Source organism: Phalacrocorax aristotelis, chromosome 5 (assembly GCF_949628215.1).
Source record: "Phalacrocorax aristotelis chromosome 5, bGulAri2.1, whole genome shotgun sequence".
In the NCBI taxonomy this organism is placed as follows: domain Eukaryota; kingdom Metazoa; phylum Chordata; class Aves; order Suliformes; family Phalacrocoracidae; genus Phalacrocorax; species Phalacrocorax aristotelis.
This window is the reverse complement of record NC_134280.1, coordinates 2222534-2240915: the sequence shown is the minus strand read 5'-3', so window position 1 is coordinate 2240915 and position 18382 is coordinate 2222534. Positions and strand designations below refer to the sequence as shown.

General features: G+C 42.3%; 1 protein-coding gene across 8 annotated transcripts in view; it reads right to left on the bottom strand.

Moving 5' to 3' along the window:
- CACNB4 (calcium voltage-gated channel auxiliary subunit beta 4) overlaps positions 1 to 18382 on the bottom strand; it is a 104113-nt gene that overhangs the window by 9043 nt on the left and 76688 nt on the right. For 7 of the 8 annotated variants that reach the window (XR_012660567.1, XR_012660568.1, XM_075092730.1 and 4 more), the window contains 8 exons: positions 15910 to 16040; positions 13439 to 13515; positions 13044 to 13063; positions 12853 to 12933; positions 10688 to 10746; positions 6632 to 6741; positions 4879 to 5030; positions 3469 to 3564 (listed from right to left, as the gene is read on the bottom strand). Coding sequence is in view for 6 of the 8 variants with exons in the window: in XM_075092730.1 (XP_074948831.1) it covers positions 3469 to 3564; positions 4879 to 5030; positions 6632 to 6741; positions 10688 to 10746; positions 12853 to 12933; positions 13044 to 13063; positions 13439 to 13515; positions 15910 to 16040 (726 nt within the window). In the remaining 2 variants the exon portion in view is untranslated. Of the gene's footprint in view, positions 1 to 3468; positions 3565 to 4878; positions 5031 to 6631; positions 6742 to 10687; positions 10747 to 12852; positions 12934 to 13043; positions 13064 to 13438; positions 13516 to 15909; positions 16041 to 18382 lie in introns of those variants that run through there. The other variant, XM_075092734.1, reaches the window with a different exon arrangement.

The window sequence follows — 18382 nt, the reverse complement described above, 5'->3', positions numbered from 1 at the left end:
GCTCTTAGCAAATGAAAAAAGTGAGGTTTTTATGGTTTTGAAGTATCCTCACTTTAATCAAACACTTCTCTTGCAGGAATTTGAGCTGCAAAACAGATGAAGCAGGTCACAGTGCAGAAGACAGACAGCAGTCTGTCTTTGGTCTTAGCAGTATACTTTTATTTAATTAAATCATGGATCAACTTGGTCCTTTAAATTAAACTTAACCAAGACTGTCATCTCCCTTCAAGTGCTCTAAGTCAGCAATAACTTTCTTGAAATGAAACAGTGCAAAACGGATCAGATGGTTTCTGCAGAAGGCTGTTGTGAAGGCTGAGGTTGTTGAGGTTCTTGTGAAGTCAGAGTGGAAAGCAGCCTCTGAGCAAGCACGGTTACATGCTTGAAATCTGGAAATATTTTTCTTATCCAGGTCAGGTCTCACTTTGTTGCCTTAGGCAACAAAACATGATTAAAGGATTGGGTGTTAAGGCAGAGTTTACTAGATCCTGAGGATGGACAATCCAAGTGTCACGATGCAACGAACAAGCTACAACATGCATCCTGCTGCTGCACGCTCTTTATTTCAATCAGTGCAGCTACTTGCCTCATTTCAACCAATGTGAGCAAACCTAAGTGGAATTAAGAGGAAATCACTGTACAAAGAGCGAACAAGGCTGTGAAACATGCACAGACTTCTCTGTGCGGGCGGAAGAATAAATACACCTTTCAAATGTAAAAAATGTGCAGCAGATTGTACTGTGTGTAAGCTCGGTGTAAATACCACAAGCCGTATTCAAACAGGTGCAGGTGCAACTCCATTGAACTCTGCTCACACCCATTAAGAGTTAGGAAGGTATATGCTTTTATAGAAATTATTCTGTACCACAGAAAAGCGTACAATTTTCTTTTAGTTAATGGGATCTGAATGGCTCACAGGAATTCTCCATCATCATTTTAAGACATGAATATTCAGTAGAAAATTACATGTGAGAAACATAATGAAGCTGAGCTCTCCAAAAGAACTCAAAATGGTTTGGACATCTTTCAGTGCTGCTCAAAGCAGAAAACAAGGATGAGACAGTGAGCAAAGCAATCTACAGTTACTATAACCAGAAGCTTGCAGGTCTTTGCAATAACACCACCAGCTGGATGCACATGCAGTCGCTATCTACCACTTTCGACAGCTGGACATCTGCAAGGGGTGCTGATGGGGCAGCAGGAGGGTGGCTGCAAAATCCACACCCGCCAGGGAAAGAGCGAGCTGGCTGGGGCATAGTGGGCACTGCAAAAAGTGTATTTAACTGGAGAAATCGAGATACACCCACACACACATACACACACCACCAGCAGCACTTTTCTGGATTATTTAAATTCTTGCTCTGTATCAGGCATAGGAAGAATTTCAGATCTCTCACTTTGGACATATTCTTAAACTACTCTGCTTTTAGATAAGATCGACAGAAATTTCAGTCAAGCCTTTTACCTTTTTTCTCTGCTAACATTTCAGTGTGAATCTAGCCTGAACATACACCAAAATGCTACAAAAAACTACCAAAATTCAAAATTTTCACAGATCCACATTAATTATTCTTCATTTTGTATCTGGCTGAACCTACCGAGCAAACATAACCTGAACTCACTAGCAGCGTCAGTCAGCTTCAAACGGTATTTTTCAGAAAGCCAATCCGTACATGTGGAACTATCCCACACTCCTGCTAAGCCAGGGCAGAATTCTTGGGCAGGCCTGAGGCCACAGAGGTCTCTTCCAGACGGGCAAAGGCAGGCACGCCGGTGCAGCAGAGGCTGGCGGTCTCCATGCACTAGGCTAGCAATTAGGCAAGGTCTACCTGATGGCAGGGCTAGCCTAAAAGGTCAGCCAGTGGGCAAGAGGAGAGAGAAAGAGAGAGCTCTTTGCAGGTCTCCCTTTCCGGTGGATGGAGTGCTACCATCCCCACCACCAGCAGCTCTGGGACATCTGAGGGGCATCAGAGCACTGGCCTAAAGGAGATGTGGCTCAGCCTCAATTTCTCCCAACAGGAACAGTTCAAAAGCAACATCCATCGCTATAATTTAGGAGGAGTGCCCAGAAATACCTGAATTATCTTTTTATGGCCAGTGGGGACAAGAGGGGAGGAGGCTGTGAAGTTTAGCATCTTAAGAAGTGTACAAAACCAAGTTAAGTTTCATGGAAATAAACCCTTGTGGATCATTACTCCAGAGAAAAGCTGCTTGAACTTTGTTACTTGCATTTGAATTGAGAATAAAAGCCATCTGAAATGCAGACAATCTCTTTAAGGTCTGCGTAACACAAGGCAAAGTCTTCTAGAAGCATCATCTACCCATTAGAGTCAGGCATTCCTTCTGCTGAGCTCAACTCCCAGATTTGTTCCTAGACTGTCCCAAGACATTTCTTTCGTTAGCACTTTGCCAATCACAATCACAGAAACCTTCCCAGTGCCTGTTCTGAACTTCTCTGAATTTATCTGATTTCATGAGAAAGATGGGCAATCGGCAAGCCATAGGCTGGGCTGTCTGATTACGCCCCAGGTATGAACAGCAGTCTCTGCACTACCAGGCCAATGTCACGCACAGCTATTACACTGTAAAAGCAAGTCCACATCCAAGTTTGCTTCCACTGAGTGGCTTTCTCTGTCACAGAAACCAGGTGTGGTTTTCAAAAATAAAAGCAAGTTTGAGCTGCCCCGTCCAAACACCTGTACTGCTTTTCCACACATCATGTGCCTGCCTGATCATAGAATCATTAAGGTTGGAAAAGACCTCTAGGATCATCAAGTCCAACCGCCAACGCAATACCCCCAGGCCTCCTAAACCATGCCCTGAAGTGCCACGTCTACACGTCTTTAAATTCCTCCAGGGATGGTGACTCCCCCACCTGATCAGCTACCCAGGACCTCTGCTCCTTAAGCAGCAGGTTGTTCAAGGTGAGTAATCAGTGCCTTTGATAAAACGGCGGGTGAGCAGCGACTGTGCTCGATGAGGTAACTGGAATAGCTTGCGGGTGCTGCTGTGTCAGGAGGCTCAGGGATCACATGCATGCAGACACAGGACTCGCACCGTACGGACAGTGGGTGTGCAGTCACTATGCGACTGAAGGAAAGGCCTCTGCAGCCTCCTCTCAAACCAGGACTCTGAGACTTTGGCCTTTCAGGACCTTAAGATTGCACTGCTCTACAAATGATGTAATTTGCCAATGCGGTAGTAGATGAGTTTTACCATACACGTGATTTTTGGCCTGTCACCTTGCCAAAGTTATTAATAAACCCAGCCCAGGACATAATCGGGATGAAATTACCAAACAACTTGTTTCTTAGCAATAAAAGCTGATTGAGGGTTGCAATTGCAGGGCTGTCTGAATCACCATAAAGTGAAGTGATAACACATGAAGTCAGCTGTAATCAAGGACCAACACAGCAGAAATCTTTAAAACTCCACGTATGACAAGTTCTTTAGCCTTTTTTCTGTACTTACTGGTGGGCATTGTGCAAGTTTATCAGCTGCCACCAACTGAACATTCAAGTGTTTACTTTGTGACTTTCCTCTAGATTTGATCAGTCGCTGCAAAACCTGACAGAGAAAAAGAGGAAAATGTGAGTTTAAGAATCTCCGTAATGCTCAGACTGACATCCCATCAGAAGATTACCAAGTTCAGAAGCGCTCCGTTGTATTTAGCAAAATGGATAAAATATTGTCTTTGAATATAAGCACAAACCTTTCTGATAACCTCCCTGAAAGCTGTGCACATTTCCCTCTGCATCACGTCTAATCCCTTGCAAGTATTTCACATGCAGTGCAAATGGTGATTTTGCCTTATTCTACTTGAAATAAGAGGTTATTTTTGACAAATGTAATCTTCTAGAGGACCACGAAAATTATACAACAACCTTCTGCTACTGTGGGTCCCTGCCACACACTGCAGTGAGCCCACACTTTTCTTAGCTTTCCTTCTGCTTGCCCTGTTCTTATAGAAGCCCTTTTTGTTACCCTTAACATCTCTTGCTAGTTCTAGCTCCAGCTGAACTCTGGCTTTCTTAACTTCCCCCCAAGATGTATTCCTCCTGGGATGCCTGGCCCTGCATCAGTCTTCTGTGTGACTCCTTTCTGTGTTTGAGCTCAGGCTGTTCCCTGTTCATCCTCACTGCTCTCCCACCCAGCTCCACGTAGGAACAGATCATTCTTGTGTTTGGAGGAAGCTCTCCATGAAGATCACACAGTTCTCCTGAGCTGCTTTGTTTTTTACGGTCTTTTACGGGATCCTGCTGAACAGGTCCCTAAACAAGCCAGTTCTAGGATCCAGGTCTGCAATTCTGTTATTTGTACTGGTCACTTCTCTCAGGATCTTGAATTCTACCATCTTGGTTGCTGCAGCCAAGGTTGTCCTGGACCTTCACAACTCTCCAGTTCTTCCTTTTCCCCCCCAGTAGCAGGTCCAGCAGACAACAGTGATCAACAGACAACCATCATTAACTGCTTGGGAAGTGGGCAAAGGGCTGGGTGTCTTCTCTGAAGCTCAGCCTAAGGTTAGGGCTGGTAGAGAGACAACCCAGAACTACAGCTGTGTTGGGGTAAAGGGGCTACAAAGGGACTGCCAAGAGGAACTGAGAGCTACAGAAAGAATTTGCCCTTTGGACATTTTTTGATCTACTGAATTGGTGGGTGCCTCAGACATCTAAGGCTCAGCCTAAAGCTAGGTTAAGGCTTAGGGTAGAAAAAAGAAATTGTATCAGACATTCCCTTGTCAAGCCCTTGATGTAAAAATTTTTTGCTTTTGCTCTTCATTTCACTCTTAATTTCATCAGGTGCAGATACCACACTGCTCGCTCCCACACTGCCCTCCAGGTCCCTCTCAACTGCACATATTTTAAGGGTGAGATACATTACCTTTGGAGAAGACACTTTAACATGGACAATAATTGGTGCTAAAGACGTCTTGATAAGTTGTGCAGGGTGATTTATAGTGTCTGCATCTAGGACAACCAGTTGTAAGGACCTTGCCAGCTCAAAGATTCTTTCAATCTCACTCTGTACTTCCGCTAGTAAAGAAAAACAAAACAGGTGAAAGCCACTCAAGCTGGCATTACTCAGACAAAAATATCATCACCCATTTATTTTCATAGACTGTGTATATTCAGCATATGAACTCCATATGTGAATTTATGTAATTTCCATGAAATAACCTACTACTCAAGGCAATTTTAAAAATAGATATTGCCTTTGAGACAATTCCGTTGCCTGAAAATACATACGTACTATGCTCCTTTATAATATCAGTGTATTTAAACATGGAGTACAATTAAATGCATGTTTCTATTAACACAAAATAGACTTAAGCACATTTTCCAAATCTGCTAAATAGCTTAGGAGTCATAAGATTTTTTTATTTTATACAGCAAGCTATATACGGATATTTCTCAAAACTTTTTTTGTTCTCAGACTGTAATTCTGACAAGAATGTGTATGAGAAGCAGAACTGTGACCTCTTAATTCTATAACCACAAAGAAATTGTTTATTTTAAATAACTGTCAGGGTGTTATTTAAAAAGACTCTAATGGCAATGTTCACACCAAAGCACTTTTGTCTGAAAAAAAGGAGATTTATTTCCACGTAAATTATATTACTGATATTCATTGTTCTGTCTCCTCTTAATCATTCACATGCACGTGACGAGTTTTAAATAAATAAACTCAGCACAAAGTCAAGCCTCTAAGTTATACCATCAAAGCACAGAAGAGCTGTATGGCAGCAACTCACATGCATTTAATTTGCCTCAGCTGTTCCGCAGAGCAACGCATGTCCACAGGGACAAGAAGATTTAGTACTCACCTTTGCAGCACTTCAATTTGGGGTGCCTACTCCTGTCCTAGAATGCCAACTAGAAGTGAAGCGTCTTACGACCTATGCCTCTAGTTCAAACAGTCATTCAGGATGTCAGGGAATTGGGTTAAGAGCCTTTCCTTCCTGAGAAGACTGAAAACCAACTCCTCCTGCCTCCTAGGATGCTGTCCCAGAGACCAGGTTATTGGCATGCATATACTACACACAAATTTCCACCTTTGTGAAAGAAATAAAAATCTATCAGGCCAGTGGAACCCAGCAGCCATGACACTGTGAGGAGAGGGCAGGAAGACCCAGAGCCTCATGGCTAGACAGCAAAATTAAGCTGTAGCTGTTCAACATTAAATATAAAACCAGCCCCAGGGTCAGGAACAACACGTTTCCTTCTTGGCTGGAGAAGGTGAAAGCTCTGGCACCTTGCGATGTGGAATTAAAAGCACACGGCTGCAAAGAGGGAGCGGTGAGGCCAACTCACCTTGGGGGGAAACAGCACCGAACCCCTACTCTGACTGCAGGCCCCTAACTCATCTTTTCAAAGAGCAGCTATAATACCGCTTGCTTGCTCTAGCCCGGGTAATTGCTTCACGCGAGGCTAACGCAGTACATTGTGCTCTGTCGCCCCTCCTCAGTCAGGAGAAATTTGCCTCCCATCTGAGTATATGAAATTTAGAATTATACCTTAAAATGCTGTAGACACATTTAACATTGCAGAACTGATGACAACTTGAAGGCCGAAATCCTGTCACTTCCCTCCAGCATGTAACCATGTTCAGAATTACATATGTGTCAATGTCTTACCTAAACTGGATCTTGTATTTGACCGCTCAATTATTGCCCTCTTGCTTGGATTATTTAGAACAGACCTCTTAGCAAGAGAAATGTCAGCTGTCACTCTAGTTATTGATATCCTATGAGTAAGAACACAGGACAGAACAAAACCACAGCAGTCAAATTTTCAGTGCACTGGGCATGATTTACAGCCACATTCCATTCCAAAGTGCAAATACAATAAAATACCACTCAGACATGTTTTATAGCCGAGTTATGTCACCATTAAAGAACAACTGAAGGGAAATGCTGCATAACTGTAAAGCATTTTCTATTCCCTACACTGTTGTAGGCTGTGGCATACAGTTTCTGCTATTCTACTTAACACATTAGTTAACTTTTCTCCTCCCCAACTCGCTCATCTCCTACACGAATTTACACAGTACCATGAACACTACAAGTTATGCGAGTCTTAGGGCATACAGAACAACAGGGTCACATCAGTAACAGCACTTCTTTTCCCAGATAGTTAAACCATTGATTAAAGCAGACACTGCTGAGAGGTGAGGAAGGGCCGTGTTTGGACATCTGAGCAGACCGTGTCACTCATATCTGAGTGCCTGTGAGTCACTGAACAGAGCTGCTTGCTTTGGGAGACTGGGCTCCAACACACGCTCTCCTTTTCCAGACAGGGAGCTGTGCCAACCTGGGGCCAACTGACTTGGCTCGTGGTTGAACAGGAGAAAAGTAAGTTGAACCACAGCTCTCTGTAGCGCTGGAGCCTCCTCTTTAACTTACGGAAGGTGACTTTTGTACTTGATCTGTCAGTGAGCTGATGAGAGACAAAAGGTTATAAAACAAAGACCACACAATCACTTCACGTAAAATGCATTTAGGAGGACTGTGATGAGCCAAAGAGCCATGAATAATGAAAAGAAAGCAAGCTGGAAATGACTAGCAGCTATTCCATAGCACTTAAAATTTATGCAGCTCTAAGTGAAGTTATCAGATGGACGGTTAAGAAGGAGTGCAAGTATTCTTCTGCATAACACATAAATAAATTTATTGCCAGAAAAATACAGTAGAGACCAAAAGAATAAATGAGTTTAAAAAGAAATGGGAGAAATTAGCAGGACATGGGGTCTAGAGGTGATGATAAAGCACAGTGGTCCAGACCACACCTCTGGCTCAGGGAGCTTCTAGACCTCCAACTACTGGAATCACACAGATGTGACAAAGGAAGGGCCACAAATGCTCACCTACTGCGCCAGATATAAGAAGCATTTCATTCTTCCTGAGTAAGAAGTAATCCTAAGTATCACTGTTGCTGAAAGATGTTCAGAAAAAAATACGCCTTCGCTATGTTTTGTTTACACGGTGTACAGAGTCAGGCCTGGTCTAGGCAACAGTGATTAAACACAATGCATTTAGAAAAGAATGCTGAGAGAGCCTCTGCAGCAGCCGTTCCCTGAATGCCTTGTGTCAGCCAAGCTTTAGCATACTCCTTTCACCAGGCCTGCACAACACAGCCCTCGGGCCTTTCCTTTAGTTCACTGGCCAGAAGAGGATGTTGCAGTTACAGAAGAAGGAGCTGACAGAAGCCAAATGTATTACAAGGTAGGGAAGGACTCCTGCTAGTTCAAGTCTCACTGAAATCTGCTGAAAAGCTCCTCCTTGGACAGTCATTTTCCTTCTTGGTAATGTGGACCTGTCACAAAATTGCAGAAGAGATGGAGAAAAAGAAAAGCCTGCAAAGGCATAATAAAAGCTGGCAGGAGGACCAAGAAGCAGCTGAGGCGCCTGAAAAGGGATTTAATTCTTTTTTCTAAAGTTACTCAGATCTAAAGGCAATTGTAGCAGCTTACTTGTGGCACTTAACTTTTTCAATGCTGAAATTTCCTACGACTACCTGATTTAGCTGCCAATATTGCTAATGGCAATAGGATTCCCACAAAATACCTCACTCCAGGGAGAATCTCTCCCTTTTGCCCCTCTGTGCGAACCAAGGGCACGGTGGGGGAAAAGACAGAAGAGCGAGGCAAGGAGGGGTGCTGCCTCCCGTCAGATTACACAGCCTAAATGGGTGCATCTAAGTGTGTTTTACATTTTCTTCTCTGTACTTAAGCACTGCTGAACTTCATGGATCAGGCCTCTGCTGAGTACATTCTCATATAGGGTATAAAAATATACCTCATAAAAGATATATTCATAGCAATCACGTCGTGGCAACTGGAGATGACTTATCACTTCCCGTTGCCGTGGTTTCCTACTGAAAACAATGACTCTCGGTTACCGCCAGCATATGCAAAGCTGACAGACATATGCCAACAGCTGGAAGAGAACACACCCTGTGGTTCTGTACCTACACCTGACGCACACGGGCACCGGAGCTCAGGCAACGAGCTGCAGTGGAACCAGAGCAGTCACATAGCTCAGGAGCGGGCAGAGGAGGCACTGACAGGACACACGAACAGCTCAGAAAAATGACAAATTTAACTGCAGGCTGCCACGTACGGTGCTTCATCTGTCAGGTCTTGAATCAGTCACTATGTTTGTAGAATTTGCTAAGATCACTTGAGCTGGACAATTAAAAATAGGGGAGGACATGAGATATTTTGCACAGAAGTTGATCATTAACCGTTTTGTCTGAGCTGTTTATAGGTTAAGTTCAGCACTGCCATCTCCTCACTGCACCCCAAAAGGCACCTTGACCATAAATCCTGCTCCACATTTTCTAAACAACAGGCACTATTATTTTCACTGTCCTAGTGCCAATGTTTTAGGTATTTTCAAGTCTGACTTACTGTTATACACTAGCTAGCAGAGTATAAGCTCCTTTTCACAGTTAGAATATAATGAACAAACGAGGATGAAGGAAGGGCAGAACAAACCAAAGATGAAGCAGACACCTACAACTACTGACGAGCTCCAGTGGAAGGGAAGAAATGCCATGGACCAAGCCTATGTTCCTAGCAAAGAAATCCAAATGATTTCTCACAGCTCATCAGGAAATATACCCTGTGTTCCAGCTGAACAAGATGAACCCTCCTTGCAATTTCTGAAGTTCTGACACAATTTTTTCTATATTTTAGCTCTCAGCATTTCCTTCCTCAAAGTGCCTTTTTAAGTATTTTTGACTATCGAGGATATTTAAGAGTTGATTTTTCTTAGGTGTTGGTCTGAAGCACTGTTACTGTACCCCGTTGAAATCTGCTGTTTGTGATATTTATTTCAGGGCTAGGATGTGATTAGTTTTATTCGGAGAACATCCTGCTGGTAAAGGAGCCTGGAACTTCACAAATGGTGCTGGAATGACCCTAGCCCAAAGAGAGCAACTTCAAAGTAAAATCAAGAGGCACTTGTATTTGGTGCCTGCACACTTCAGCAGCTGGTCCAGCAGTACACACTTGTTGCATCCAAGGGTTAATAAATTTGGAGATGCCCAAAGGATTGTGAATAGAACTGTACTTTCTGTACAGTCACACTTCCTCAACTGTTCCATGACATTAAAGGAACTGGACAGCTCTTTGAAAAATAAAAGCAATCCACTCAGTTCAGTTTACCCAACACGCAGTCAGCTCGGGCTGCACAGCAGCGGCTTGGGAGCTCTGGAGGAAAAAGGGCCAGCAGCGAGCCAGGCTCTGCCGGAAGGGCTCTTCACTGGGTGGCACTGTTCCCTCCAACTCCTGGCTGAACAAGGGGCACAGCCTGCTTCCCAGGGCAACGTTAAAAACCTGAGCCTGGTAATGCCATCTTTAAGGCTGTTTTGGCACTTTCCACGTGCCCAAGTCACCTGTCATCTAGATTTCTCCTGTGACTTCAGACTGGTACGATACTGAGGCAGAATTGTTCTGTTAAACCTAAGAAATCCTACTACAGACATAGCAGATATGAAGATACATGCGATTCTAGTAATACATTAGCTGTGTCCCACCCCACAGCTGGCTGCATTTCAGTGTTGATACAAAGCCAGTAAATCAGTTTTGAACATGCATCAATCTTCTTGCATTAAAAAAAAATTACTAAAATGTTAGTAATACATGGGGGGAAGGGGGGAAGCAGCATGAAAAGGACAGTATTTCTCACCTCCCATCAAACCTGTGCTTCAGGAAGTCAAAGAGAGCTTTCTGCATCATGTCTGTCACCTTTGCAGAGGTGAGGAAGATTGAACAGGGAAGATTGACAGGGAAAAAAAGAAGTCAAAAGTAAGAAAAGAGGTAAGTAGAAGGTAAGGATACTGCCAACAATCAATACCTTTTATAGGTAGCAATCATTTAATTTTCATGCTCTTGGCAGCACGCTTTGTAATAAATACTTGCAAGTTTTCTGACTCATTCTCCAAAATGCAGAACGGAGGATGTGAGAGCTGTCACTCTTTCTGCTCTTGTCTTGACTTGCACTGAAGCGTTAGAGCACACCTCACCACCTTCCATAGCAATACCATTCCCAGCAGGCTTCAGAACATGCCAGAAGCACCTGGGACTACTTGGGTTGAATAGATGACATGTTTTTTTTCCTACAGTTACATTATTAGAACTGGCTTAAAACTTCAGATCCAAGATTTACCGTGTTGGATGACTGTTCTAACAGAAGAGAAAAACTATTCTCAGAGAGGCATACAAGCAGAAAAAGCGCATGCTTCCATTCCTGTACCCAGTAAAGCATCTCAGAGATGCTCAGCCCCAACAACTGTCATCTACTTTGCTGAATGAGCTCCTTCTCCTTTTCAGGACAACACAGGCTGACGCCTATTATCTCTGCCAGTCTAGACAGGAACTTAATCAATGCCCCCAGGCCTCTGGCAGTTTATTTCTCCCAGGTTATCTTTCAAAACGCTTCTTTCAGAATTGAGTCAGAAAAAAAGTAGGCAAAATACTTCGCAACCTACATGGGAAAATTAAGATAAGTGTGTTTTTGTTACATAGTCCACTATTTGTAATGGAAATTAACGTTCTAACTGTGTCACCATTTATACACCTTTATGTGTTTAAGACTACATGTTTAGTATTACTTTCTTAAACACAGGGGGGACGGCGTATTTGTAGAAGTATGTATTAACAAACAGCCTCTCTCCCTTCCAGACTTGAGAGTCCCTAGGCAAATTAATCTATGGTGCAGCACCATGGAAGTCAGTGGATGAAATTTACTCCTGTCAAGAAATATTCACCATAAAATTAAAAGGCAGAGAGTGGAACATGAAGTACCTGCTTTGCTAAACTACACTTTCAACCATTCTTACAAAAAAACCAATGCAAGAACACTGCCTTATGCTAATAACGGTACCATGTTGTAATCTTCCAAAAAGAACCATTCCAATGTTTAATGATCTCCTATGAAGTACTAACAACATTAATTAAGCTAAATGAAGTGTATCTTTGATTTTATGTTCATGTTCATTTAGTCCCTAATTCAGCAAAACACTTAACAGATGGTTAAGTTCACTAAAATGCTCTGCTAAAAGCCGATGCTCGTTTAGCACGTGTTAAATGCTCATTTGAAACTGCAGGGCCTTGAAAAATGGTTGTCCTGTTTATCTGTGCATGTTATCATACCTACTTCCATGTTGAACAGAGGCTAATATTTTAGAAGGGTTCAAGGTTTCTTTATATTTTTTTTTCAATATACTAAAAATCTTTAAAAAATAAGCGCCAAAAAATGTGCTGAAGTAATAACCATTAGTTCCCATATTTAGTTTCAGGCGCTGGAGAACAAACCTGAGCACGCTGCAATAGTCCAGCCGCTTCATTTGCCAACCCTGAGTTTCATGGGAAGATGTAAAGTTTTTACAAATAAAAAAAGGAGAACAATGGGAAAGCTTCTTCAAAATTTTTGCTAATTGAGTTCAAAGCATGTGCTAGTTTGACTAAAGCTTTACACGTGTACAGAAGCGTAGCTAGTTAATTTGACTGCTCCAACTTTTTCTTGTAGTGGACACAAATTCTCTCTTTCTTATTTGATTTAATCAAGAATAACTGTACTGACAATAATGGATGTGCACTGTGTTTAAAGCAATAAAACTGCAAAAAGAGTACCAGGGCACTTATGTTACCTGCCCTTCAGCTGAGACATCACAAGTAACAGACACTGTTGTGCCAACTACGCCCCTAGTTCTTACATAACATATTTGACAATTAGTTAAGCTAAGATCACTTGAAGTGATCATAAAACAGTTGCACTGGACCAGGCACACTGATGTACTAAGGAAGTATATAGGTAAGACAATACTAATTGCAAATACCTGGAATACATACCTCATAGCCTTTCAGTGATGGCCCCACCAAGACAACAGGTCTCATCGATGGTACTACATCATAGGGGGGAACATGTTCTGTCTAGAAGAAGAAAGCAACCCTTAGATCATTAACCAAAGATGATCCGTATGAAAATCCTGGGAATTATATACTAGAATTAAATAAAATAAAATTTAAAAAGTACTACTTACCACTTTTTGTTTCTGTTTTGCTAAAAGACCAAATGAGAACTTGGTTAAAAAACACACGCTGTGCACAACAACCCTCACACTTGCAAACAAAAATCCCTTTGTCAATACACTTTCGCGATCTCTCGGTGCACCCCCCTGTTGGTCAGCCCTGTGTAAACTGGTCATTCATTCCACTCTGGGGGCAGCTGCCACTTTTCCCAAGATTCTTCCCAGTCCCTTAGCAACTACTGCGTATCTAGAAATAGATGTCTTTCTCCACCTCCACACGCAAACACTTTTCTGCAGAACGTCTTAATAAGTCAGGAAAGGGGGGAAACCCGCCTTTTTCATATGCGGTTTTTAAAATAGAAGTATTAGAAATAGCAAGAGTTTCCTTAAATAAAATTCTGTCTTACCCGTGGAAGTGGGTGTGGCTCGAAATGTGCCAGAAACCATTTCTCCGAGACTTGAAGAAGAATTTCCGCTTGATTTCCTATGGTATCAGAAAGAGACCCATTAACACCAAGCGCCCAGAGATGCACATGCGCCAGGCTTTAGGCAGCAGCTATGAGAAACTGCCCCATGAGAAATCGCATGGTAAAGGAGAGAGTCTTCACCAACATTAGTGCTGCAAGAAAGCTTCCCCTGCAGGGAGAGGTGAAGGGTGCCAGGCAGGGCCATGGGAAAACAAAAGCATCTGTCATTAAGTGGACCCCCACATCTGGAATAGCTGCATAGAGGCCGTGAGGGGAGAGGAGGTTCCACTAAAGCTTTTCTGTGATCTGCCCACAGGCAGGGAAACACAGTAGCTCTGATCATAGATATCTGCTAAACTCAGCACACAGCCCAGCTCTGCAGGAGATCCCCCACCCAGCACTCCTCTGTCTTGCCGGGTCTCTCTACCAGCACACATAACTAGCCAGACATCTCTCAGAAGCGCTGGGATCTGAACTGGTGGTTTAAATAGCTTTTGATGTGTAGGAACAGTGATTTAAGTAGCTCCTTTTTCCATTCACTGTACCTCCCTGCTTCCTGCCAGGCAGTTCTGCCCCTGTGCCCTGCCCCCCTCTCCCCGTACGATGCACCCAGCACAAACCTGCAGCAGACTGGAAGAGGAAATTGGTCTGGGGAGGGGGGAGATGTTCAGGTGAATCAGCTCTCTAGTTCAGCCCATTGCACAAACAGCTGAGGATGAGATTGGAGGAGGGAAGGAGAGCTCAGGGCAGAAGGAGGACTGTTAAGCAACCTGATTGCTGCGAGTAAAACGGTCCCGCAGGACAATCCACATCTTTAGCACAATATTTAGTATTTTTCATTACATACAGACCGACCAGCAAGAGGAAACCAGTCCAAATCAGTACTTTTGTCTTTGCTTTCTTGCCATGTGCTGTCCAGAGCAGGGACTGTTTACTCCTGGACTTGGCAAATCCTCTGTGAACGTATACTAGACTCAAGAAACCCCCTTTAATAGATCACTTTTCACTGCCTTACTCAGACAAAACTACAATTCTTCTTCATCATACAAAGCCTTAGTATCACAGCTGGTCACAGCTTTTAAAGAAGTCTCAAGGTACAGATACTATATGACTATATCTAACAAAGGTGCTCAAATATAAACTAGTTTACCATTATGCATTATTTTCAATTTTACCATACAAATCCCAGTGTGTTCGTGCAGACTACTTAAAATCTTAATAGATATCCTTTACAATTCTTCCCGTCTCCTTCACACTTGATTTTATTCCTAATATTCTCCACAGGTGAGATCAGACAAAATCTTTGCAAGAATTGGTGATTCGGTGGAGTTGTGCCCATTCACAAAAGCAGAGATTTTTCCTAATATGCTGTATCTGGAACAGCAGCCTAAATACTCTGTTAGTGTCTGTCTCTCTGAATTAGATAATCTTCCTTCTGTACACTGGGATACACTGGCTTCCTCTGAAGTGATTTCAAAAATTATAAAAGCAATTTGGAAAAAGCACAGTTAATGCTGTTCAATCATTCTAAAAACACTTCCCCAGATGGTTTATACTTGAAATGATTCCTGACCTTGATTATGTATATTAGTATGCCAATTCCCTGACAGTACTATACAGACTAAATTATGCAGCACTCACTGCTATCTATTAAGTCCAGATTCAGCTGGCTCACATCTCTCTACTCTGCAGTACTAAAGGTTTGGTTCTCCTTGTTATCTCTGTGAACATTTGAATTTTGTTTTCAATTGGTGGGAATAATACGCTGTAGTAAAGTAATTTCTAAAAAAGAGAAAAGTATTTTGTGTATTCAGCCAACAGAAGAGCGACTCCAGTGTCTGAACTGAGATTATGAGAAATCAGTTTAATTTCCCAGACCTGTGACCAAATGTATATTTTCCCAGGGATTTGCAATCTCCAGCTCTAGCAGCGTGGAGACGCAGAACGGTCAGGCTGGAAGATGGAGAATAAGAGAAGCTGAATGACAAAACTCATCTTACAAAGTTTGAAAAGTCCGGTTTTGGCCAAAATGGAGAGAAAGAAAAAAAGAAAAGAAAAAACCCCACAACCTTAAGAACATAACAGTTGGAAAAAAATCTGGTAGCTTTTGAGCACGAAGTTGACTTCAACCCATGGGGATGTAAAACTCTCTAGCCCTTCCGAAATGTCTGTCATTACCACTCATACTGTATTACTGATCTTTCCTAAAGTCAATACACATTTTTTTTCTTGTTTCTCGTTGTCAAACGTCTAACACGTTTATTCTCTGCAAATATGCATTTTCATTTGGAATCCCAAATCAAACACTCCTCCAAATGCACTGCAATAAAAAAGAATCAAGTGACCTTTGAAAATATTGTCCAGTGTCAGAAATTATTTTAAATTCTTTTAAAAGGTTACAGCATTCTTACCCTCCATGGAAACGTCCTCTCTTCTGCTCCTGTTGAATGCGGATATTCTCCAGTCTAAGTGGGCTTGGAATAAAGCCAATCTCACAGCCCTCCTTAACCAGCCTCCCTATCCACCAGTCATTATTGTATTTCTGGAACAGAGAAAGGTTACTGGCTTCCGTTCAAAATGCTCCATGTCCAAAACTCCCTTATTTTGTAACCACAGTCCTTGACTCCGTACCGGTCAACAAAACCAGACTCACACTGATGCCTGAATGTTGGACAATCCGTGTGAATTTAAGCGAAGTTAAAAGGTGTTAGGCATTGTTTGGAAGGTTCATGTCTTCTTTGCAGCCGGACAGTGGAAAGCGGTGTTACCTGTGGCAGTACTGGCTTATCTCTTAACTTCCCCAACACACCCTGCTGGGACTTCTCCTCTGATGTCACCAACTAAGGTGTCGAGTGTGATGGTGATTTAATGAGATGAGCCAATTTCTGGTGAACCGAGGCCAGCAAACTACCTCACAGCAGCCATATAAAGCAGTCAAACATAAAAATACCACCTTCAGATCGCCATCAAAACCATCATTATCGGTCCCCTGTAAAATTTAATGGTCTATACGAAAGATAACCACCGCTGCCACTGCTGCTTTTCCTTCCTTTCCAGGTACCTGTCCGGATGTTATTGACATGTTATCGCCTTGCAAAAACCTCGTGTGGCAGAAAAGCTCTACAAACACCCTTCTAGAAACTGAAATAAAGAAACACCAACCTACCCAAGGCAACACAGAAAACTTATGAGCTCCAGCAACGAACCAAACCTATAACTGGTTAATGCTACGGTAGAGCCGCTACCTAGAAGTGGCTACACTCTTTGGAGGCATACGCTTTTAAATTTATGACAGTTGAAGAAAAATTCACCTTTAGGAAGAAACTTTAATATATACCTGAAAGTATAAAATATAATTTTTTCATTAACCTTAAGTAACATGTTTTTCTGCATTACTGCAAGTCTGGCCTAACTTTAATGATAGAAAGATGAAAAGCAGTATCATAGTGGACATCATAGTGGAAAAGGACTTGTTATAGCTGGCTGCCAGCAGAGCTTTTGAAGAAAAGTATCTGAAAACTTTATACTCTGCTACGCTTCATTAGGCACCTCAGTGTTCAAAAGAAGCATTACTTTTCACAATCGACTTTCAAACCATTGAGACCAGCATGCCTGCACCAATTTTGTTTGCATGCCTTGAGGAAAAAGTTATCACAGAAATCTCGTCTTAAAAATGATCAGTTCTCTTGGCTCCGTATTCTCAAGCACGTAAGTTCTTGCGGAAACACATAAATACCATGGTACTAGAGTGCCTAATTGAAGTCTCTGCAACTTACAGAGCCTCAACGTCTTTGAAAAATAGATTAGCCTTTTTACTAACACAAATACATAGGTACATACACACAAATACTAATGTATACAGCTGAGGGAAATGCAGTCCCTGTACCCTCATCTTGAAGACCTGTCCTCTTTATACAGCTGTTATTTAGGCAAGAAGTATCATTATTTTATCATTTCAACCCTTTAAGTATCCATTCTTCATGCTGTTATGACCCTAATTCAGACAGTGTCAGTAAGCAAAGCTTCATTTTAAACACTTTGCCTCTGCCTAAGTCAACAGAACTATTTACATTCTTTAAAACAGACAAATACTTCAGGATCTAATGTTCTGCTGTCGTAAATCAGTGAAATCAATCCATGGATTTAAACCACTGTAAAACCTGGGTCCCATGAGCATTACCCGTTCTATTTTGGTTCTAAATATACAGCTTGAATCCAGGAATCTTTCTTCCATTAGCAGGTCATGGACCTCTGAGTGATGCCTCTAGACATGAGATAAGAATCAGAGCTACACTGAGAATGTCTGAACAATACAAACGATAATGATGCAGCAAGGAACATAGGGCTATTTGCATTAGGTCATTACCTCCCATATGTTATTCTTTGCATTCAGCACGTGGGAGGACTACAGTTCATTCCTATTGGTTGCCATGCCCATAATTTCTTCTGCATTGTCAGTAATTGCTGCCACTTCATCTTTTAAGTAAGCACATAATGTATAGTCTTGTAGGAGACAGATGAGACATACAGGACACATTCTCAATATAGCAACTCATCAGTTACGGCTGATGTTTCATCCTGTCAGCAGGGTGACCTTAATCGTTACCTAGTTTAGTATTATTCTAAAACCTGAAACCATGCTGCTTCTAGCCCAAGCAAGCCTGCCAGATCATTGGAAAACAAATTCTGCAAAGGCTTCTTCCACGCAGGTTCCACGGGGAACCTTTCCTGAAATCCTACTGAGTTACAGCCACAGCTTCAGGCAAGCTGAACGTTTTAGCGTTAACAAAGAAACCACGCTAAACCCTTACCAGAGCTGACAGATACCAGTAAGCCAGATGGCTTACGGTTTAGTGGCAACACGATCCTGGCCATTTAGATCTT